Consider the following 21,804-nt stretch of genomic DNA (forward strand, 5'->3'; position numbering starts at 1 on the left):
ACCTAGTTTGATGATTTGTGTGTGAGTCTCTGCATCTAGGAGCCCAGGTTGAATGTGTCACTATCTTGTGTCCATTTCCTAAGTACATTAGCATGTCCCACCCTTTGATAATAATGAGCCCAAATGCGTGACATGTGTGTAATATAATTTTTATTTGTTATTATTAAATGTTTTTACTATAAAATATGTATAGCTTACATTTCCACAGATATTAAAATTTAAGGAGAAAAAGTTGATGATGTGCTTTTATACAGTACATTTTCCACCTCTGCCTTACACTTGTTTCTCTTACCTGGCTTATGTTGTGTGAATTTACAATGCAGAATACACAAGCATGATCCATACAAACTCAGTGTTTCCCCTTTGTTTCCCCTTTTTCAGACAGAGAAGACTTACTGAGGATGTCTGTCGCTGTTTTTAAATAAATGCACATGTAAAGTATCACTAAAGTGCACATAATAATGCAAATTTCAGTGACATAACAAAATGAGAAATTATGGAAAACTGACTCATGTGACATAACATATTCCTGTAACACTACATTAAAGGTGTCCTGCTTTTCAGTTTCTACATATTTAGATTAAATCACTGACACTGCTGCATGAAGAAATGATTTTTCTGCCTAGAAAATGTCACATTTTTCTTCCAGTATCTATGTTCAACATTTTGGCATCAAAAAATGCCAACAGCATTTCTTTATTTGGATAAGGATCCTTGAATTTATTTGACTGTCTTAAATACGTCTCAAGATTGAGTGGCTCCACTCTCTCTATGCTATCTTGGCCTCACAGGAGCCAGGCTTCATTATTTGAAGTGTAACAATGAGTTTAACTGATTTTCTAAACCAGGGATAGAAAAAGGCGTAGATGATAGGGTTTAGACAGGAGTTGAAATAGAACAGACATATTACAAACGCAACAGATGAAGCATTGAGCAAAGTGTCTTGGCCTGTAAGTGTGACACAAAAATATGGGCAGAGACATATTAGAAACACAACGATAACGACGCCAAGAGTCCTGGCTGCTTTCATCTCAGATTTCTTAGCAGCTACTTTCACTGAACCTTGGAGTGTGACAGCTGCAATGTGAGAGCGCATGGCACGAGCCTGAGACACAGCCACCACAAATACTCTCAGATACAGAAGTGTGATGACAGTGACAGGACCAGAAAAAGACAAAAACAGATCAACGAGTCCAGCAACATAATCAATAACAACCACACACTCTCCATAGCAGGAGTTATACCTGCCCGGTTGTGTCAAGTTGTCCATCAGCAGCAGACTGTGACAGACAGCAGCACACAGCCAACACACACAAACACACACTTTAACTGTTTTCTGAGTGACTTTGGTGGCGTAATGCAGAGGATCACAAATAGCTACATAGCGGTCGACTGATATGAGCACCATAGTTCCTATCGAGGCAGAGGTAATAACGTAGACCAAAACATAATACAGAACACACATGAAGTCACCGAGGAACCAGCAGCCGTCTATGATCACAATCTGAAAGGACATGAGGAGGCCCACGAAGAAGTCCGAGACAGCCAGAGAGAGGAGGAGGAGGTTGGTGGGGGTGTGGAGCTGCCTGCATTGAAAGAGGAACATCATATGTGTTAGCATCTGTACAGTAGCAACTCCATCATGATATTTAAGAGACATAATCCATGGTAAAATTCAACAAAGCAGTGATTAAAATTATATATCAACACATCATCACATCTGGAAATTTCCCATGACCCATGAATTTCTGTACGTGCATCACACTCAGAAACACATGAAATATTTTGCTACTTGAAGTGGGAGATGGAGATGATGACCAGCAGGTTGAGAGTCACAGTCAGCACAGAGATGGAGGACAGTATGATGTAAGTGAGCATAGATACAGAGCGAGGACGCATGGTCTTCCTGCAGGAGGAGTTGAGGAGTTGTGGAAAGCAGAGCTCAGCTTCTTCGATGGTTTTCATCATCGTCATCGTCAGATCATCAGAGGATCAGAGGAGATGAGAGGCTGCTGAGCTCCGTCAGCTTTCTGCCTGAAGTGCTCCATCACACTTTGAATTATCTCTAACCACCCCCCTTCCTTCCCTCTCGCTCTCTGGTGACAGTTTTCTTTCAGTTTCAGTAACTGACCTTTTGTGTACTAATGTGCCCTGCATAAGTTCATGATGTAAATGTCTCTGCTAGCTGCCCAGGTGGCCACACTGGACTCTTACTTTTAGCCTTGCATGTGATAGACCCACAAAGCAGCAGCCCTTTTTTTGTGCAAGGTAGCTCTGTTTCGAGGCTCCTGGAATAACTGTTGGTCTGACCCCTTTGCCTGGGCCTGTTTTGCCTTGGGTAATCCCAACCAGGTTGAAAGCAGAGTGGGAAGAGTGTCTGCCTTGGCTCTTCTCAAAGAGGTTGTTGTTACCGGCGCCAGAGCTAGGGGTCTCTGGTCCGGCAGCATGGGCCACTCAGGCGGCGGGCACTGAGCGGCTGAGCTACGGTGTAACTGTGGATCTGTGGATCCAAACACACGACACGAGAGCTGTTAGCTCATGCGACTACTGCTCGGCAGGTTTATTCTCTGCACATGCGCAGAGCAAAGCAGAGCAGAGACTGTATGCTGGACCCACTGGTGTTAGAGCACCCTCTACTGGTGCAACGAGGTAATGCTTTCTGCAAAACTGTGTTCGTCAGGGTTCAAGTAAAGGTTCAAATATTAAAATAAAAAAGAGGGGGTGTCTGTTAACATAATGAACTATATGTGGCTATTTCAGACCCACTACATTGTGTAAGAAAAATAATGACCCTGTGTTTGGACTTCCTAACTAAGGGGAAGCAAATACACAGCAGGTGTCTGATCCTATTATCTGTTTCAGATACTCCATAGAATAAAGTTGATGAATGGAACCATATCAAGCTTGTACATGTATTGTGTATTATACATAGATTTTAGCAGGACCTCTACATATGTTCAGCATTTTAAGTTGAGAAATTCTAATTTGAGATGTCATCAATATTAATACATCCAATAAGGCATATCTACAGCGGCCCTGAGAGCTCAATGCACTGCTACTTAAGAAAAAACATCAAATAGACAAAACACAAAGAAAATTCTGAAAAAATTCCTCCTCAATTCGACAACACATGCAGCAAATACATACAACACAACCAAATACAGAAATGTGCTGACTCATGGTGTAGCAAACTGGTCCTAGGGACATGGAACATGTTTATTTGTTGTCAAACTGATGAAGGTCTTTTCTGAATTTTCTTGTGTTTTGTCTGTTTGTATGTTGTTGTTTTCTATGTTGCAGTGGGTTGAGCTCTCAGGGCCACGGTACATATCTGATATGGTTGACATAATTTTTTTTCCAATAAAGGAAAATTTGATTTTACAGTTGACAGAATAAAGAGATGTCAGGAAATTTGGAGAGAGAGATTTTGCCATTACACCAGAGGACCTTGTGCTGTATGAAGCTAAGGAAGTTTGTGTGTTGTTGAGGTCAATGGTTGGGGCCTTCCCTCATTAAACTGAACATCCTGTACTTCTGTTGTACAAAAGGGAGGAGGGACTTCAGTTTGATTGAAAGAAAGAATTGCCGTAGAGCAGAAGAGACACAAATGGATGAGGAGGAGAAAAGATATAAATCAGCTGTATGTGTGAGAGGTTTGGTCACAAAGCTGCAGGAGCTCAGCAACTTCTCCTCTCATCATCCTTTTCTCTCATGATGGAGACCCTGGAAGACACTGAACTCTGCTTCCCACAACTCCTCAACTCCTCCTGTCGGAAGAAAAAGCGCTCTGAGTCTGAGGCTGTGCTTGTTTACATTGTGCTGTCCTCCATCTCTCTGCTCACTGCAACTCTCAACCTGCTGGTCATCATCTCCATCTCCCACTTCAAGTAGCAAAATAGTTCTGTTCTGTTCTGTTTCTGAGTGTGATGCACGTACAGAAATTCATGGGTCATGGGAAATTTTTCACATATGATGATGTGTTGATGTATAATTTTAATCTCTGGTTTGTTGAATTTTACCATGGATTATGTCTCTGAATATCATGATGGAGTTGCTACTGTACAGATGCTAACACATATGATGTTCCTCTTTCAATGCAGGCAGCTCCACACCCCCACCAACCTCCTCCTCCTCTCTCTGGCTGTCTCAGATTTCTTCGTGGGCCTCCTCATGTCCTTTCAGATTCTCCTCTCAGACGGCTGCTGGTTCCTCAGTGACCACATGTGTACTCTGTACGGCGTGTTAGATTACATCATCACATCTGCCTCAGTAGGAACCATGGTGCTCATATCAGTCGACCGCTATGTAGCCATTTGTGACCCTCTGCATTACCCCAACAAAGTCACTGTGAGAGGAGCCTCAATCTGCATTTGTCTTTGTTGGCTGTGTTCTGTTCTGTACAACAGTCTCGTAATAAAGGAGAACTTCGCACAACCAGGCAGGTACAACTCCTGCACTGGAGAGTGTGTAGTTGTCATTAACTATATAGCAGGAGTTGTTGACGTTGTTTTGACCTTTATTGGTCCTGTCACTGTCATCATTGTTCTGTATATGAGAGTATTCGCGGTGGCTGTGTCTCAGGCTCGCGCCATGCGCTCTCATGTCGCAGCTCTCAAGCGTCAGCGTTCAGAGACTGTGTTCGCTAAGAAATCTGAGATGAAAGCAGCCAGGACTCTTGGTGTTGTTGTAGTTGTGTTTCTGACGTGCCTTTGCCCGTATTGCTACTCCTCTCTCGCAGGCCTGAACACTGTCACCACTGTCCCCTTAGAGACCTGGCTGTTCTATTTCAACTCCTGTCTAAACCCGGTGATCTATGCTTTTTGTTACCCCTGGTTTCTGAAATCCGTCAAGATCATTGTCACATTTAAGATACTGCAGCCTGACTCCTGTGAGACCTGCATACTGTAGAGAGAGAATCTGTAGTCTCTGACATGACAGCTTTTCTGTGAAGGACTGAAACATGTACTGATATCACTGAATTTACAAATTCCAAAGCCTGGACAAATATAAATTATGTCATGCAGTTTAACACAGCTGCAAGGACATAATTATCTATTAAAGTATTTGTCAACATTTCTGTGAGTACATATTTTATATTATTATATCTATGTTTTACTATATTACCATTCATTGTCTGGTTGTACAGCAGCCTCCACGTACGGCTGTTCACAGCAGCATTCATAGTTGTTAAGAAATATATTAACAAATGCTTACATCTGCTTACAACTACAATGTAGTGTGTTCTAAAGCAAAAAGGAATTGAAAGTAAAGTTGCTTTTTAAATTTTTTAATTGAGATATTTTAACTGAGTGTGTAGCCTGTATATTTCATTATGAACCAGGTCGTGGTTCTAACTCCGATTGTTGAAAGATAGTTATGAATGTGAGTCTGGTTTTGGGGAAGTGAATCCCTACAGGACTCTGCTCCCACATGGTTCACCTTTGGGCCTCTTCTCAGTGCTGTTTAACTAAATGCATTTAACCAAATGCAATGAGGCATTTTTTTCTATAGCTGCTCTGTCCAAAAACCCAAATTTTGGTCATTAAAAGATGTCACTGCAATAAAACCTTTGAGCAACAAATCTCTACACTGACAAAAGTCGAAGTCAAGTGTTTATATCGTCAGGTTTTCTGTAGGGTGATGCAGTTAAGTTCCAAACTGATGCCATTTCGTTGTTTCAGGCAGACTTTTCTGAGATTGAACATATCCCACACTCTGAAATAGGTATATAAAGAAAGTAGCCTAATTTATATTTACAACATGTATCTATAACCTGAAAATCATATCCGAGCAGCATAATATAGTTAGAGTTGATAAATATGTCTGTCATAGTGAACCAACAGGCCTGCCCAGTGGTGTTTTATTTAAATATACTGTATATATACTGTATATATATATATATATATATATATATATATAAATATATATATATATATATAATATATAATGATTGCCCTAATATGTCTTGAGTTAATATATCAAAGTTTTATGAAACAGAGAGTGGGTAGAATTTGCAGCTGTTATTTAAATGTTGACCTGCATCCCTGTGTGATGCCTATAAATTTACCTGTACAGAAATGGAAAAAACGCTCCCAAGCCACTGGGTGGATACGATACGATACGATACGATACGATACGATACGATACGATACGATACGATACGATACGATATGTTACAATACGATACGATGTGATACGATACGATACGATACGATACGATACGATACGATACAATACAATACGATATGATACAATACAATACAAAACGTTACGATACAATATGATACGATACGATACAATACAATATGATACGATACAATACAATACAAAACGTTACGATACGATACAATACAATACGATACGATACATTACAATATGATACGATACGATACGATACGATACAATATGACACGATAAGTGAATTTGATTGCAAAAATCCTTCATCCAGACAAAATACTATTTTGATAGCAAAGTTAGCAAGGGTTAATTGCTCTTGTTTTGATCTGTCAAGTTCAATGAAACCAGTAACTGCGTGGGTGTTTTGACAAAGTTTGACGAGTATGAGTTTCATACATGAAGGATGTACACTGACATAAAAGTTTGGTAGAAAGCTTCTTGAAGTGTTGTACTGATTTGTGTTGCTTAGCTGTGTTTGTTCTGTCCCCCTCATATGTATAAAGAGAATGACAAATCAATGGAAACATCCTTTAATATAATGTAATCAAAAACACCACTGATCATATCAGAGTTACCTTTGTTTTTATTGCACATTTTTTCCGCAGATTTATATCTGCTTGAGTCCTGTCCCTGCTTATGTGTCTCTATGAATGCTTTGTAACCAGAGCTGGACATTAGCAACATCATGCAACCACACCCTTTATGCCAGCAGTCAGGACAGTGATATGAGACACAGTAGCACAGAACATTGGGTGTCCCTTCAGCATTATCCTGTCTTCCCCAGGGCAGATGCTTCCTATTGCACCAGGAAGAAGAATGACTGGGTCTGTGAATCATGTTTGAAAGGCAGTAGAAGAAGATACCTCAGAACAGTGGTGCCAACATCTGGTTTTGGAGAGATTTTCCACCTTTCCATGCTCTATGGATATGTTCAACCAGTCTAGATATAATCAGGTGGGTGGGGCGGATTAGGGAGAGATGGAAATCAGTCCTGGGGCTCTCCGGGAACAAAAATGGTGGAAAGGCCTACTGATTCTTCATCTAGTAGTCTTGATGATGAACAGCCGAGTCACCAGCCTTTTTTTCACAGCCCCTCTCTACTCCTGATGTAAGACCTCCTTTTGCCCATGGGTGATGAGTACCCTAAGTCTGGGTACTGAATATATTACAAGTCAGAGTCTCTTTCTCACCTGGGCTTACTATGACGGAACAAACTCTGATGTGGTTGCTGCTTAGGTTGTTCAGTACAACAGCAAACTCACATGCTGCTCATATTAGCTCCTGTATATACTCACCGGCCTTGGCACTTCCTGTCCATACCTTCTAGCTTGTATGCTAAAAGATACAGAAGACATTGCTATGGGGCAGGTCACATCGGTTCCTTCAGTACATTGACAATGAACTTACTGCTCAGTGTCAGAGGAGCACCCAGGTTTTCAGTTACCTGGACAGGAGCATCCAGATTTTCAGTTACCTGGACAGCTAGATGCGTCACGCTTTATCACACAGATGCAGTAAGTGAAGCTGCACAGTTGTTGCAGTTGTGAGGTGACATGTGTCCAGAAACTGTCCGTTCTTTGCCTAGTCCTTTTCAGGTCTTGCTGTAGGATTTAACTTTCTAAAGTAAACATGTCAGTTCATCACCAGAGAACCTCATGCCTGCTGTATGCATGTATTTAAGTTGATGCTAATAAAGTGGTGTTTCTGAGGTCAATGGTTGGGGCCTTCCCTCCTTAAACTGTCCATTCCTTTTGTTGGCCTGTTACAGATGTGGCTGTATTTTGGTGTACTGTCACAGTTAAAGATTCACTGATGAAGTGCGAGGAAGTGCAAGATGAAAATGATGACTTCAGAGGAACAAAGAGGAGGGACTTCAGTTTGAAAGAAAGAATTGCCGTAGAGCAGAAGAGACACAAATGGATGAGGAGGAGAAAAGATATAAATCAGCTGTATGTGTGAGAGGTTTGGTCACAAAGCTGCAGGAGCTCAGCATCTTCTCCTCTCATCATCCTTTTCTCTCATGATGGAGACCCTGGAAGACACTGAACTCTGCTTCCCACAACTCCTCAACTCCTCCTGTCGGAAGAAAAAGCGCTCTGAGTCTGAGGCTGTGCTTGTTTACATTGTGCTGTCCTCCATCTCTCTGCTCACTGCAACTCTCAACCTGCTGGTCATCATCTCCATCTCCCACTTCAAGTAGCAAAATAGTTCTGTTCTGTTCTGTTTCTGAGTGTGATGCACGTACAGAAATTCATGGGTCATGGGAAATTTTTCACATATGATGATGTGTTGATGTATAATTTTAATCTCTGGTTTGTTGAATTTTACCATGGATTATGTCTCTGAATATCATGATGGAGTTGCTACTGTACAGATGCTAACACATATGATGTTCCTCTTTCAATGCAGGCAGCTCCACACCCCCACCAACCTCCTCCTCCTCTCTCTGGCTGTCTCAGATTTCTTCGTGGGCCTCCTCATGTCCTTTCAGATTCTCCTCTCAGACGGCTGCTGGTTCCTCAGTGACCACATGTGTACTCTGTACGGCGTGTTAGATTACATCATCACATCTGCCTCAGTAGGAACCATGGTGCTCATATCAGTCGACCGCTATGTAGCCATTTGTGACCCTCTGCATTACCCCAACAAAGTCACTGTGAGAGGAGCCTCAATCTGCACTTGTCTTTGTTGGGTGTGTTCTGTTCTGTACAACAGCCTCGTAATAAAGGAGAACTTTGCACAACCAGGCAGGTACAACTCCTGCACTGGAGAGTGTGTAGTTGTCATTAACTATATAGCAGGAGTTGTTGACGTTGTTTTGACCTTTATTGGTCCTGTCACTGTCATCATTGTTCTGTATATGAGAGTATTCGCGGTGGCTGTGTCTCAGGCTCGCGCCATGCGCTCTCATGTCGCAGCTCTCAAGCGTCAGCGTTCAGAGACTGTGTTCGCTAAGAAATCTGAGATGAAAGCAGCCAGGACTCTTGGTGTTGTTGTAGTTGTGTTTCTGACGTGCCTTTGCCCGTATTACTGTTCCTCTCTTGTAAGCCAGAACACCCTGTTTGGTGTCACATCAGTGCCCATTGAGATCTGGTTGTTCTATTTTAGCTCCTGTCTAAACCCGGTGATCTATGCTTTTTGTTACCCCTGGTTTCTGAAATCCGTCAAGATCATTGTCACATTTAAGATACTGCAGCCTGACTCCTGTGAGACCTGCATACTGTAGAGAGAGAATCTGTAGTCTCTGACATGACAGCTTTTCTGTGAAGGACTGAAGCATGTACTGATATCACTGAATTTAAGTCTGGACAAATATAAATATGTGATGCAGGTTTACACCACAATTGTCTATTAATATAAAGTATCTGTCACAGTTTTAACTTTTCTTGTGAAGAGGATATTTCATATTATAACAACTTTTACAATTGTTTTACTAAAGGACCTTTAATTATCTGTTCATCCAACAGCATCCCCTTATGTTTCACTGAATAACCACCTATGTATAGACACCACACTGCCTGCTTCGGCTTGTTGCTATGCATCAAGGTCGGCCTCATATTTTGCCAAGTCTGGCCTGTAAACAAACACATGTCAATGGGGCAACTGCAGTTTTTCCAGGAATCTGGACAGTGATATGAGATATATATTAAATTAAATTACATTATATTATACTATATTATGTTGGGGTTAATACCCTACGTGAAGTACTTCTCTGAATAGTTTAGTCTATAATTGCTTTTACATGCTCAAAAGAGGAGTGTGTATCAACACCAGCATCACACACACACACACACACACACACAAAACACCTCTCTATATTGCTTGACCCTTTTACCATTGAATCAAAGTGTGCCAAAGCCCCATCAATCATTGGTGGATGAAACACCATCTCAAATAGAGACAACTGAACTGCTTAAGGACAGACTGGAGTCCGTTCTGTGTGAAAGAAACTGTGTCAATGAAGAAATGTCCTAATCTTAAACAAGCTGAACTCAAACCTTCAAATCTTTTGTTTTTACCCCCCCCCCAAGGAATGTTAGTCCTACTATGGTTTTTGCATATGTGTGTGTTTATGTGTGTTTGTGTGTGTGCGTGCTTGCACCTTCAAGGATGTTTGTGCATGACGTCATACGATCTGATGATCTCTTTAGTGGATCAGTGTGTGACTGGTTGGACACACCTGAGCTTCAGAGTTTTTCCCTGGAGGTGAAACTCACCAGTGACAACTCTTTCCTGCCCTTTTTACATTCCCGACCACATCTCTATTGATTTGAACTGAACATTGAGTTTAAGGACATTTTACAATTAAACACACCACTTGTCCAACCATAGATTATAGATCACACACAACCTATTATCTGTGCTGGATTATGCAATTTATGTTATAAGATTTTCATTAATTATACGGCCCTTTAAGCTGCATTATTCATGATACGTGACAAGTTGGAGTCATTGATAAGTCTGACACTTGACAGCTTGTAATCAGTCTGCATTAGTGACTCTCAGGTAATTATAGTGTATTTGTAAACTGGAATGTTCCATGACAGAACCCAGTTTGGGAAGACAAAACGTCACAAGAAAAAGTGTGAGAATCTCTTCACTCTGCTGGAGAGTAAACATGTAAATAGACATAGGCAGCCCAAAGAGTGTGCTGTGTCTTCCACACAGAGAAAGAGAGACAACAGCTAATCGACTTTCCTACAACTCCTCCACAGGGTAAGAAAACCTGGAAACCTTTGGCTTATCTCCTGTCTTTTTTTAATACTTCCAAAAGCTTTAGAATAGATTTTTGACAAAAAAAGAGTCATTCCTGAGGTGAAAAAAACATAAAACATAAAATTAAATAGGAAAGATAGGAAAAATAGGAAAAATACGAGTGAATATAAAGATGCAAGGATTTGTCGCCACACTGATGGCCAGAAAATTTTAGAGACATCAGAAGAAGCGATATTTTCACACCATGATAAAGTTTATAATGTTTCAAAATAAGAAAAGAAACTTTCACTCACTGTTATGTTTTGGTCAAATGAAGCATAGTTATTAAATAAATACAGTTCTGACAGTTTTGTGAGGTGTAAACAAATGTGAAACCCATTTAAACTGCTCCCACATTACCTTAATAATTAAGTTTACACTGACATTATTTACTTCATCAGTTGCTAATAAAAGAAAGTCCATGTCTGCAGAATGTAGGTTGGGAGATGTATTTATTTCTGTAATTTTTGTTATTTAAAAAAAAGAAAAGGAAAGAAATGCTGCATTTCAGATGGTGCCATTGTAATGTCATGGTCTGTCTTTAGTCAAACACTTTGTTCTAGAATAAAATATTTTGTCTCCGTTAGGTTGAAATATAGTCAAGGCTGGTACATGGGTCATTCATGGCCAATGAGCAGTTGAATTTTGAATTGGTATAACTGGATTTATTTAGTCACAATACAGTTGAACTGTCAGGTAAAAATTCTTATCCTCACGAGAATTTAAAAAATGCCTTTAGGCAATATATTATTTGGAGGAGGAGAAGGAAATGAAAAGAAAAACATTACAATTTAAATAATGCCATTGCATATTCTACAATGACGATCTTTAGACTGTTCAGTGTGCAGTATGTACAGGGCTTTGTTTTCTGATTAGAAAAAGTTTACTTGTGTTTCAGGTCGCTGTCAGCGGACAAGCAACATGTTCTGCTTCTTCCTGTACCTGGCTGCACTCAGCATGCTGACAGGTAAACAAGGCTTCACAACTCAAACACAGTCACACTGCATCCATTTTATAACTCACTAAGAAAACAGTATGAGTGAATATTGTACGATGGATGCTGTACATATAGTGTGCATACATCCCTACATATACCTACATGAATCACAAACATAAGCACTAACCTTTTAATACCATCATTCTCTTCCCTAACTCTAGGGGGGCTAGTAGGCAGATTTTATTCACTTTGGACATAGCTAGGCTAGCTGCTTCCATTTGTTTTCAGTCTTTGTGCTAAGCTAAGCTAACCAGCTGCCTGTTGTAGATTCATTTTTACTGTGCAGACATCAACATTTTCATCTTGGCAAGAAAGCAAATGTCAAACTATTCCTTAAACCTCAGTCAAAAACAGTCTGACTAATAACAACCAAATAAAGGTGCCATTTTCAAGTTTTGCCATTGCTACGTAGCTAATGTTAGCATTAACTGCTGTTGCTTACAAGTCTAGAAACATCTCGAGTTCAGCATCAAACTTCATTCCTTTTCTCACCAACAGTTGTCTCCAACAGTGAAAAGCAACACCAATGTTAACTCTTGTCTCAATCATGTCCTTTCTTTCTTCTGAAGTTAGTATGCTTTCCGATAGCGACTCATTGTAGCCTTCAGTCTGCCCTGAAGACGTGGCGCTGCTCAGAGGAGTTATTATAACCTCTTGTCAAGCGACAAACACCACCAGAGAACACTTATATAGCAAATAGCCCCTTTAAAATGGAGCAAATATTGACATCCTGCCCTCATCCTTTTGGACTTACTCTTTATCGGCTTTATTGGTGTAAGAACACATGTAGCTCACAAAGCATGTGTCTCCATGTCCTCAGGTACAACTGCAACAAGCCAAACCTTCACAAACTCTGGGGAGATGAACATCAGCTCGTGTCCGATCACTTATTATGGACAGAAATATGACAAAGTATATGTGAGTAATCTAAATTCTCATATACATGTGGTTCCACCTACTTTCATTATTGTCCTTTGGTACACACCTTAAGTGGAGATCATCTCTGCAGGCCGACAGAGCATGAGCACCAGAACAAGTAGAACTAATTGATATTAGTATATTACTAATATAAATGTGCACTTTATTCATCATGAGGTACATAATGGTTGTGTCTGAACAGGTGGCCTTCAATGCAAGCAGATTTGCAGTTTGCTTCATTGGCGTGTACAAACCTGGGATCAAAAACGACTGTATTGTGATGTCTGGAGGAACAGCCGACAGAGGTGACCTGGCAATACTTTCAAGAGAAATACCCACTGGATCCGGGGTCCATAAACTACTGCCAAACCTGAAGAATGCTGGGAAATGTGTCAACATCATCCCATTAAAAGACAGTCAACAATCTGAAGTGAGAATTTTTCAGTTACATTTTTTGTGACTTCTATAAGTGTCTGTTGTTTAATGAAATAATACATGTGATTAGAAGGACTAGGTCAGTTTCTTCTGTGTCTTCTCCACATCCTGTTGTCAGATTGAACAAGTTGAACTTGGCAACTTTGGGACACAAGCAATTCTGGCAATCAAGACATATTCTGGATACACCCATGTTGATGTGGTGAGTGCTTATTTGTATAACATCCAGAAAATGTGGAGAAATTAAGTGAATATGGAGTGAAAATTACAAAATTATGTTTTTTTTTTATTTAAAGGTACTGCATTTTACACTTTTCTGGTGTTTTATTTGAAGCGTTGATATCCATATAAATATATATTTGTTACAGACAGACAGACAGTTGCTATGATTTGTTTTTGGGCACTTTTATAGGAGGCAGATGCAAAAGTCAACGGCCTCACAGTTTCTAAACAGAAATTCCAGACAGCTGAAACGAGTAAAGGCGTCATCACAGACGTGAGCGGATGCAGACTCTCAGGTCAGCAAATCCAGTGGTTCCTAAAATGGAATTTCAGGCCTCAATAGCAAGATTGTAACAGTCTAAATTGCTGTTGGTTCATTGGTTTACACTTTACCTACATGAACTTTTCCTAACTCTAGGTGTTGCTTATAAGACAAATACGACAGTTAAAGACCCAAACACCTGCTCTACTGTCACCTGTGATGTGAATGGCGTTGCTGGTGCTGTCAGTTACTGTGGTCCCATGGAGCGTTGCCAAGGCGATGGCAGGTAAATATCTGAAGAAGTGATACAAAAGAAATGTCTCCCAAACATGACAAAACAATGACTTGGTCTTGAGTGTTTCTAGTGTTTCAGTCTTTATCAACGCCGATGGTGTTAATCTCTAGCCGCCCTCTCCGCCTCCATCAGATGCGTCTTGAACACCATATGCACTGTGACTGGCTCCACAGTCATTGACTTTGTTGGCAGAGTCCGCTCCGTCCCGGATCGTTGTGGGTACACTCTGATGAGGCCCTCATCTATCCCGGGACTCAAGGTGCTGGGGGTTTTCCAGGAAAGACGCCGTAAAGATGTCAGTTTTTTGGACCGTGTGATTCTGCAGCTGGACCAGGCAGGTGTTCAAATCTCTCTGGAACAAGGTGGCAGAGTTCAGGTAAGTTACCCACTGCTGCAATCGTTATAAACGTGTTTGTTAGTGTGTCAAGTAATGTTTAGCTACATTCACGAAACACGCAGGGTCCACTAGGGTCCATGTAAAATAAATTTCACCATCAGAGGGTTAGGGTTAGGGTTAGGGTTGGGGTACGCGAGGCTTTGATGTAGACATACATGTGCTCACCAATCTGTAGGGTACCAACTGCACATGAGCTGGAAAAGAAACATGAAAGCTGAGTATGAAGAGAAGCTGTGTGGAGGTCTGTCACTACCCTCACCTCGACAGTTCAACTTTAGTGGAAAAAATACAGCAGACCGAGCAGCTCTTCTATTCTTATTGTACGGATATCGCAATTTTGATTTGATTCATAGTGCGCTTGTGTGGAATATGTAGACGACAGTCCACTGTGCATGTATGGAATGTCATTCAAGTATAATTGAAAACCTCTACGCATCTGTGGTGTGTGCAGCCTAACAAACCATCTGGCACACATTCAAACAAATGCAAGTTGTTGACAGAAAGCAGCTGATTTCAGCACGGAGAAAAAATTCTCTCATTCAACCCTGAAATCAAATTTCTATACAACTGCAACATTATTTTTTTTGTTTTTATTTGTCTCCTCCCCTTTGCTCCTCTGCTGTGACAAAGCTGAACAACAAAGTGCTGATGCTCAACGCCACGGCTCAGGTGGTCCACGGCGTGGAGCTCTCTAAGGACCAGATGGGAGTGACCGCTAAGATATCGGCCTCCAACCACACCGTGTCTGTCCTCTTTGATGGCTCCGTCACACTGATCCACATGACAGGTGTGCACGGTTTAAACCCTCAAGGCTAAAGGCAACCACAGAGACTGTTCATATCATATTCCTCTGCGCCCCTTCATACAAACACACTGATTGACATGTTCAGTAAAGTAATTATAGCTGGAATTGTTTTTCTAGACAATGGCAGCTCTCTCCTGGCAGATGAAACAGGAGAGACATTAGTGGTCTTTCACACCCACATAGGTGTTTTCAGTTTTTCGGGCTGATTTGATCTCAGCTGAGTCTGAAGTTGGGGAGAGCCATGGTGGGAGTTGTGGTCTCAAATTCGTCCAGCCTGTGCAGCCAGGTGCAACAAAACTAACAGTCTGTACATGCCCACAAAGTCCTGTGAAGAAAAAGTCTAAGGAATCAAAATAATTGAAAATATAGGGGTATTAATTATTTTAAAGGAGCTATTTGTAAGTTTTACTTTTGCTACATAGCTAACATTAGCATTAACAGCTGTTTAGTTACTGCTTAGCATCAAACTTTACTCACCAAGAGCTGTCTCCAGAGGTGGAGAGCAATACCAATACTAACTCTGGTCTTGTAAACGCAATAATGGCTGTAGATCTTTTGCAGTGTAGCATCTTTTTCAGCTGCCCTGTAGTTGTGCTGCTGTACACTTCCCCTTTAAAAGTTTGTTAAGTTATTGATTTTATCTATTAAAAGTTATTGATCTGTCAGACCTTCTCTCTCCTGAACCTGGCCAGGACCAAGTGGAGCACATATGCCTGGTTTATGTGGCAATTCCAGCAGGACTCTAAGTAAAGAGAAGGTCTCTGAACACAGTGCACCTGGGTAAGAACTCACACACCATGTCCCATCAACTGCTGCTGTCCACCAGTACAAAGCTGTTGTTCAGTCTTTTATCTCATGTTGTGTGTTGCCCCACAGCTGTGAGATACACTACGATGACGCTGCTGACAGTACAATCGACTGCAACGCTACCACTGAATGGTAAATGTAGACAAACACAAAATAAACTTCCCTTTTATTCGTAAACAACCTCTATGGCGTGCCTCACCGCATTTTTCATGTGATAGGATAGATTTGGAACCTAGACACCAAAACTCAAATATCTACTTTTTTGATTGAGATTTTGTCTTGACAAAGTCCCTTTGTCTTGTGCCTTACTTTCTTTGTCAACTGGTCTTTCATGTTGTGTTTTCCTTCTCTGCATCACTGGGACAGGTGTAATCTCTTGAAGCAAGCTCCCTTCACAGCTTGCAGCAGACACATTGACCCAGAGCCCTTCACAACTGCCTGCACACGGACACTGTGCAAATACCCTGCAGTGGATGGTCTCAAATGCCAGTTCCTGGAGGCCTACGCAAGAGCCTGCACACGCCACAGCAACGTCACAGTGGAGGGTTGGAGGTCAAAGACCAGCTGCTGTAAGCACGTCTTTCAGTATCTGCTGTTACATTTCAAAATGAGAAAGACAATCTAAGATAACATAAAACTGGGAAGAGGCTGCAGTTTGACAAACTTGTTCTCACAATACACCTGGAAACATTATCCACACTCACTCTAAGTCAGTTCCAGGCCTGATATAATGTAAGACACTAGACCCAAATCACAATCATATACGCTGGCCACTACATGCTTTTTGAAGTGTTAATTATTCCTTCATATTTCTGTCCCTGTGTGTGTTTGCAGCTGCTTTCCCTCAGGACTTTGTCACCTGTCAGGACAGGTTCTGCAGTGCTCATGAGTTCTGTGGTGAGAGCAACAATGGTGCAGAGACTCGCTGCCTCTGTCGGGCCATTTTTGCATCCAAGTACAAATCGACAGGCGCCTTCGGTGAGTCAGCAGTTCTCTTATGTTTCATCTCGTCATGCATGTAATAACATTAAGAATTAATGTTAAATAGATGCACGAAACTCTCAAAGAGTCCTTAAGGAAAATGATAATCCACCTAAAAGATGTTTTTCAGTGTTGAATTCATGAGTGCATGTTCCTCATCCACTGCTGTTGTAACTCATCTGAACAGAAGCTGTATGAACGTAATGTTTTGTAATGGGTGTTCAGGTGAGCCAACGGTCTGCGGGCAGAAGTCTGCTTCGGTAACTTTGGCTAAATGTCTCTTGGAGGACAAAAGCATCGACTACTCTGTCCTACACCTCAATGACCAGACCTGCACGGGTGAAATGGATAACTTGACCCACATGGTGATGTTCAGCTTCGACAGTAGCAGCACCTGTGGTACAGTGGTCACGGTGGGTGCAGTAACTGCTGGAGCCTAAAACTTTCGGATTTATTTAGTGGAATGTAAAAATGGAGCCGAATGTGCAGTAACAGTGTCCGTGTCCATCCGTCCCTGTAGGCAAACAACAGCCAGATTATCTACAAGAATACCATCATGACGCGGAACAGCTCCATGTTTGGCCTCATCAACCGTCAGATCCCAGTGCATATCGACTTCTCCTGTTTTTATAGTCAGCCAGATGTCAATAGCTTAGCTATCAAACTCAAACACAGGTGGGTGTGGTGGGTGTGCAGTATGTAGTTCCACATGTGTCACCAGGAGAAGAACAGAACAGATTTATGTCTTTGCTTTCCAGCTCTGTGATCCAGCAGATTACCTCTGGAGAATGGAGTTACAATCTGAGCATGAAGGCCTACACCAGCTCTGACCGCGTGCAAGCGATCCAGTCAAGCAATGAGATTCAACTGGATGAGAAAATCTGGGTGGAGCTGAAAACGGACGGGCTGGCTGAAAAGATGGTCGTGGTGGTGACCGACTCCTGCTGGGCAACTGATCAGCCGTCGCCAAGTGGAAGCCTTAGATACGACCTCATCATCAAAGGGTGAGACACAGGGGGATGCTTGTGGCGCTCAAACCTTCCTTCGTTGTTGCTGTCCACCCCCTGTCATGTCTGCTTTCCTGTTTTTGAGCAGCTGCCCTAACCCTGCTGACCAGACCGTGAAGGTGGAGGGCAATGGACTGGGAACATCCAACTACTTCTCTTTCAACACCTTCCAGTTCTCTGGCAAGACTGGTGACGTCTACCTGCACTGCAGAGTAGAGCTGTGTGTGAGGCAGGGTAATACCTGCACCCCGGTATGAACCGTTCCTGAGTTTATTCGCAGAAGTGCACAAATAAAAATGTGGGTCTGAGAATACTGGCACAAAATGGAAAATATAGTCCATTGATAGCATCCGGCGGATTGGATCGCTGTCTGGCTTTAAAACCCTGTGCAGACCTCAAGCCAAACACTGAATTTCTTTGAACTGTCTTCCAGACGTGCAGCCAGGCTGAGAGAAGGCGCAGATCTGCCATGCCAAAGTACAAGGATGAAAATCCTGCCTTCATCAACTTGGCCTGGACTTATTAAGTAAGTCGTGCTAATCAATCGCATCAGTGCAAAATTCCAGGTCATTGCTGCCTGTGAAAACCATGCATCTCCAAAACATCAGTTTTAGATGAGCTGAGAAAAAATGGCTGTTTTCAGCCTTGTCATGTTGCATTTTTGAGACAATCCAATGGGTTTTTAAATATGGTCTCAAAAGTCCCATAAACAAATAAAAACTCATTACTCATATTGGCTTACCTTTTTTAGGTTTCCATGGAGACTCGGACCGACTGGAAAGCCCGAGACACAAAATGATTCCTGTTTTAGCTTTGTCCTCCATCTGTGATCTTTGCTGTGAATCTCTGTTAGCGCATATAAACGTAATCAGACACCCACACTGATCTGTATCAAGCTTTTGATATGTTTGGTCTTTGTTTTCTGGAATTGTGTCCCCTGATAGGAGGAAAATTATTTCATTGGTGAGGTTCTGATTTGATTGGCAGCACATGACACAGGCACAACCGTTAAAGTGTCTGGGAGAAAGCACCAACCAAGGCTTGATAGGTAAACACGTAAACGTTGATACTGTAAGATTTACAGCCAAACCAGACATGTAAAGTTGATCATATCAGGTTCTGTCACATATCAGTTGGTGATGGTCCCACCATGTTTGTTGTGATTGTTGGAACCCTTTTCTGCTATTTGCAAACATTCCTCTGACCAGGTTTGGATAAAAATGCAAGGCCTTGCGAACAATGTGGGAATTGTTTGATGTTAAAACCTGCAACCCTCAGTCTGTGGCCTGAACAACATCACAACATGCTGCATCCCTTACCTGTCTTTACTATGATATTGCACATTAAATAAAAAGTGAAATACTATATATGCTTTGAGTCCCTTTTTAGGTAATGCAATAACAGAAGTAAATATTTCTGCTGTGTCCTACTTATTTATGCTAATTTATGATTAGAGGTGCAATAGTTCACTGTTATCAGATATGATGGAATAAGGTTCACCAAACATGCAAGATTTCTGGCCCTGTTTTTATGGTGCTGGACTGACGGGCTCAAGCAGAGCTCTGATGGTTCAGTATTTTCCTGACACTGAAATTCTCATAGCTTGTTTTTGTGGTATTTTGGTTCTCAGTGCAGAGCACACAGTGCACAGGTGAGAGGAGGAGCTCAAATCCCAGTCAGCCAGTGGCCTGTCAAAACATCGATAACGTTTTTGAAGTTTTTACCTGCTCCGTCAGCGTCATTTGTGCGGGCGGTTCCAGCAGATAATTTCTTTCCCAGTCCGACCGTGGAGGCAATACTGGTCTGGCTTTACCGAAATGGAGAATGCTGTGAGCTGCTAAAGGGCTCCAGCGTGATTCGCGACATAATGTTAAGTTCATTAGTGACAGTCGCTATGATAACGTTAGATAACTTGCTGTCTAACCTTAACCCTAACAACAGCCGACATGAACAGGCAACATGAACAGGCAACATGAACAGACTGAGGACAAACCAGACATGAACAGAACCGACACAGACAAAGGGGAGCACAGAGACTAGATAGCCACAAGTGAGGCAAGGGTGATTGAACACAGGTGAAACACATTAGGCAGACAATCACCAAACAGAAGCAGGACCAAGACAGGAAGTAAAAACAGAGACACACAAGGAAACCAACTACAAAATAAAATAGGAAGTGACAAAATCCAAACATAAACTCAAACAAAAAGTGTCTGCCATGGCAAACCATGACAAAAGGATTTGTTTTGGTCTGGGATCTAATAATGACTGTGCACAGAGCAAGGGAGGGAGGGGATTTGTTTCTAAGTAACAGCCGATGTTTTTGTAATATGATGTTGTGCACTGTGATGAGGAGGGAACAAAGAGCTAGATAAGTTAAATGACAGAGAGGGTCAGTTGCTAGAGCTCGGCAGCTCTCCTCTCCTCCTCCTCCTCTCTCTCTGATGATGATGGAGGGAGTTGAACTCTGCTTTCCACAACTCAACAGTTCCTGCAGGAGGCTGAAACGTCCTCACTCTGACACTTTGCTTATTAACAGTGTGCTGTCCTTCACCTCTTTGCTCACTGCGACTCTCAACCTGCTGGTCATCATCTCCATCTCCCACTTCAAGTAGCTACACATTCTAATTATATCACGGGTAGCTGCACAGAGTAAATGACTGCAAGAGAAAGAGTACACAAAATGTTTTTGAATTTGTTGTGGTTTTGGTCTGGTTTTATCTGCTGCAATGATATTTCATAGTGCAAATGATGATTAGTATGTTGCTTTCTTATCTCTCCAGGCAGCTCCACACCTCCACCAACCTCCTCCTCCTCTCTCTGGCTGTCTCAGATTTTTTCGTGGGCTTCATCATGTTCTTTCAAATTTTCTTCATAAACGGTTGTTGGCTCTTTGGTGACATCATGTGTCTTCTGTATGTTGTTTTAGACTACCTTATTACTTCTGTCTCCATAGTAACCATGGTGCTCATATCTATTGACCGCTATTTGGCTATTTGTGACCCCTTGCATTACCCCACCAAAGTCACTCCAAAAAGAGTTAGAATCTGTGTTTCACTGTGTTGGATCTGTTCTCTCTTCTTTACCACTGCGCTGATGAACGAAAACCTGAAACGACCAGGCAGGTATAATTCCTGTGCTGGAGAGTGCATACTGGTCTTTAACTTTATTGAACAATTTGCAGATTTTATTTTAACTTTCATCATTCCAATAACATTCATCACAGTTCTGTATCTGAGAGTATTTGTGGTGGCTGTGTCTCAGGCTCGTGCCATGCGCTCTCACATTACAGCTGTCACACTCCAGCGTTCAGAGAGAGTAACTGCTAAGAAATCTGAGATGAAAGCAGCCAGGACTCTTGGTGTCGTTGTAGTTGTGTTTCTAATATGTCTCTGCCCATATTTCTTTTTCACACTTTCAGGCCAGGACACTTTACTTCATGCTCCATCTGCTATCTTTATAATGTGCCTGTTCTACTTAAACTCCTGTTTAAACCCTATCATCTACGCCTTTTTCTATCCCTGGTTTAGAAAATCTGTTAAACTCATTGTTACACTTCAAATAATGAAGCCTGGCTCCTGTGAGACGAAGATATTGTGAGGAGACGCTGTGGAGTCACTGTAATAAGGCCTTTAGGTGTGTTTCAACATAACCCTAACCCAAAGTCAGGCCAGTACTACAGAGACAGTCAGGCATTTTCTACAAACAGAACAATAATTCCCTCACTTTGAGTCAATTAACTATAA

At 41.7% G+C, this 21,804-nt stretch overlaps 5 protein-coding genes across 5 annotated transcripts; 4 read left to right on the plus strand and 1 right to left on the minus strand.

Moving 5' to 3' along the window:
* Positions 1–769: 769 nt before the first annotated feature.
* Positions 770–1,968, minus strand: LOC130177632 (trace amine-associated receptor 13c-like). Its single transcript, XM_056389527.1, has 2 exons — positions 1,793–1,968; positions 770–1,586 (listed from the first exon to the last, which is right to left on the minus strand). The coding sequence occupies exons 1-2, from the start codon at positions 1,966–1,968 to the stop codon at positions 770–772; spliced, it is 993 nt and encodes a 330-aa protein (XP_056245502.1).
* A 1,743-nt stretch (positions 1,969–3,711) lies between these two features.
* Positions 3,712–4,908, plus strand: LOC130177928 (trace amine-associated receptor 13c-like). Its single transcript, XM_056389944.1, has 2 exons — positions 3,712–3,887; positions 4,101–4,908. Exons 1-2 carry the CDS (start codon positions 3,712–3,714, stop codon positions 4,906–4,908), a joined length of 984 nt encoding a protein of 327 aa, XP_056245919.1.
* Positions 4,909–8,197: 3,289 nt separating this feature from the next.
* LOC130177941 (trace amine-associated receptor 13c-like) lies at positions 8,198–9,403 on the plus strand. The gene is made up of 2 exons (XM_056389959.1): positions 8,198–8,373; positions 8,587–9,403. The coding sequence occupies exons 1-2, from the start codon at positions 8,198–8,200 to the stop codon at positions 9,401–9,403; spliced, it is 993 nt and encodes a 330-aa protein (XP_056245934.1).
* Positions 9,404–11,853: 2,450 nt separating this feature from the next.
* Positions 11,854–19,373, plus strand: LOC130177633 (alpha-tectorin-like). Its single transcript, XM_056389528.1, has 18 exons — positions 11,854–11,899; positions 12,750–12,847; positions 13,050–13,277; positions 13,401–13,484; positions 13,695–13,800; positions 13,923–14,052; positions 14,194–14,437; positions 15,089–15,245; positions 15,956–16,043; positions 16,140–16,202; positions 16,437–16,647; positions 16,919–17,048; positions 17,277–17,464; positions 17,572–17,726; positions 17,810–18,055; positions 18,147–18,309; positions 18,492–18,584; positions 18,810–19,373. The coding sequence occupies exons 1-17, from the start codon at positions 11,854–11,856 to the stop codon at positions 18,582–18,584; spliced, it is 2,430 nt and encodes an 809-aa protein (XP_056245503.1). The 3' UTR covers positions 18,810–19,373.
* A 1,135-nt stretch (positions 19,374–20,508) lies between these two features.
* On the plus strand, positions 20,509–21,658 carry LOC130177634 (trace amine-associated receptor 13c-like). The gene is made up of 2 exons (XM_056389529.1): positions 20,509–20,669; positions 20,842–21,658. Exons 1-2 carry the CDS (start codon positions 20,509–20,511, stop codon positions 21,656–21,658), a joined length of 978 nt encoding a protein of 325 aa, XP_056245504.1.
* The last annotated feature ends 146 nt before the right edge of the window (positions 21,659–21,804 follow it).

The sequence above is a fragment of the Seriola aureovittata genome, chromosome 11 (assembly GCF_021018895.1).
Source record: "Seriola aureovittata isolate HTS-2021-v1 ecotype China chromosome 11, ASM2101889v1, whole genome shotgun sequence".
Taxonomy (NCBI): Eukaryota; Metazoa; Chordata; class Actinopteri; order Carangiformes; family Carangidae; genus Seriola; species Seriola aureovittata.

Coding starts and splice junctions, on each gene's coding strand:
- LOC130177632 (XM_056389527.1), bottom strand. CDS start 1,968: ATGATGAAAACCATCGAAGAAGCTGAGCTCTGCTTTCCACAACTCCTC. Junction 1,587..1,792: donor ATCTCCATCTCCCACTTCAA/GTAGCAAAATAT, acceptor CTTTCAATGCAG/GCAGCTCCACACCCCCACCA.
- LOC130177633 (XM_056389528.1), top strand. CDS start 11,854: ATGTTCTGCTTCTTCCTGTACCTGGCTGCACTCAGCATGCTGACAG. Junction 13,801..13,922: donor GAGCGGATGCAGACTCTCAG/GTCAGCAAATCC, acceptor TCCTAACTCTAG/GTGTTGCTTATAAGACAAAT. Junction 16,044..16,139: donor TCTGAACACAGTGCACCTGG/GTAAGAACTCAC, acceptor GTTGCCCCACAG/CTGTGAGATACACTACGATG.
- LOC130177928 (XM_056389944.1), top strand. CDS start 3,712: ATGATGGAGACCCTGGAAGACACTGAACTCTGCTTCCCACAACTCCTC. Junction 3,888..4,100: donor ATCTCCATCTCCCACTTCAA/GTAGCAAAATAG, acceptor CTTTCAATGCAG/GCAGCTCCACACCCCCACCA.
- LOC130177634 (XM_056389529.1), top strand. CDS start 20,509: ATGGAGGGAGTTGAACTCTGCTTTCCACAACTCAACAGTTCCTGCAGG. Junction 20,670..20,841: donor ATCTCCATCTCCCACTTCAA/GTAGCTACACAT, acceptor TTATCTCTCCAG/GCAGCTCCACACCTCCACCA.
- LOC130177941 (XM_056389959.1), top strand. CDS start 8,198: ATGATGGAGACCCTGGAAGACACTGAACTCTGCTTCCCACAACTCCTC. Junction 8,374..8,586: donor ATCTCCATCTCCCACTTCAA/GTAGCAAAATAG, acceptor CTTTCAATGCAG/GCAGCTCCACACCCCCACCA.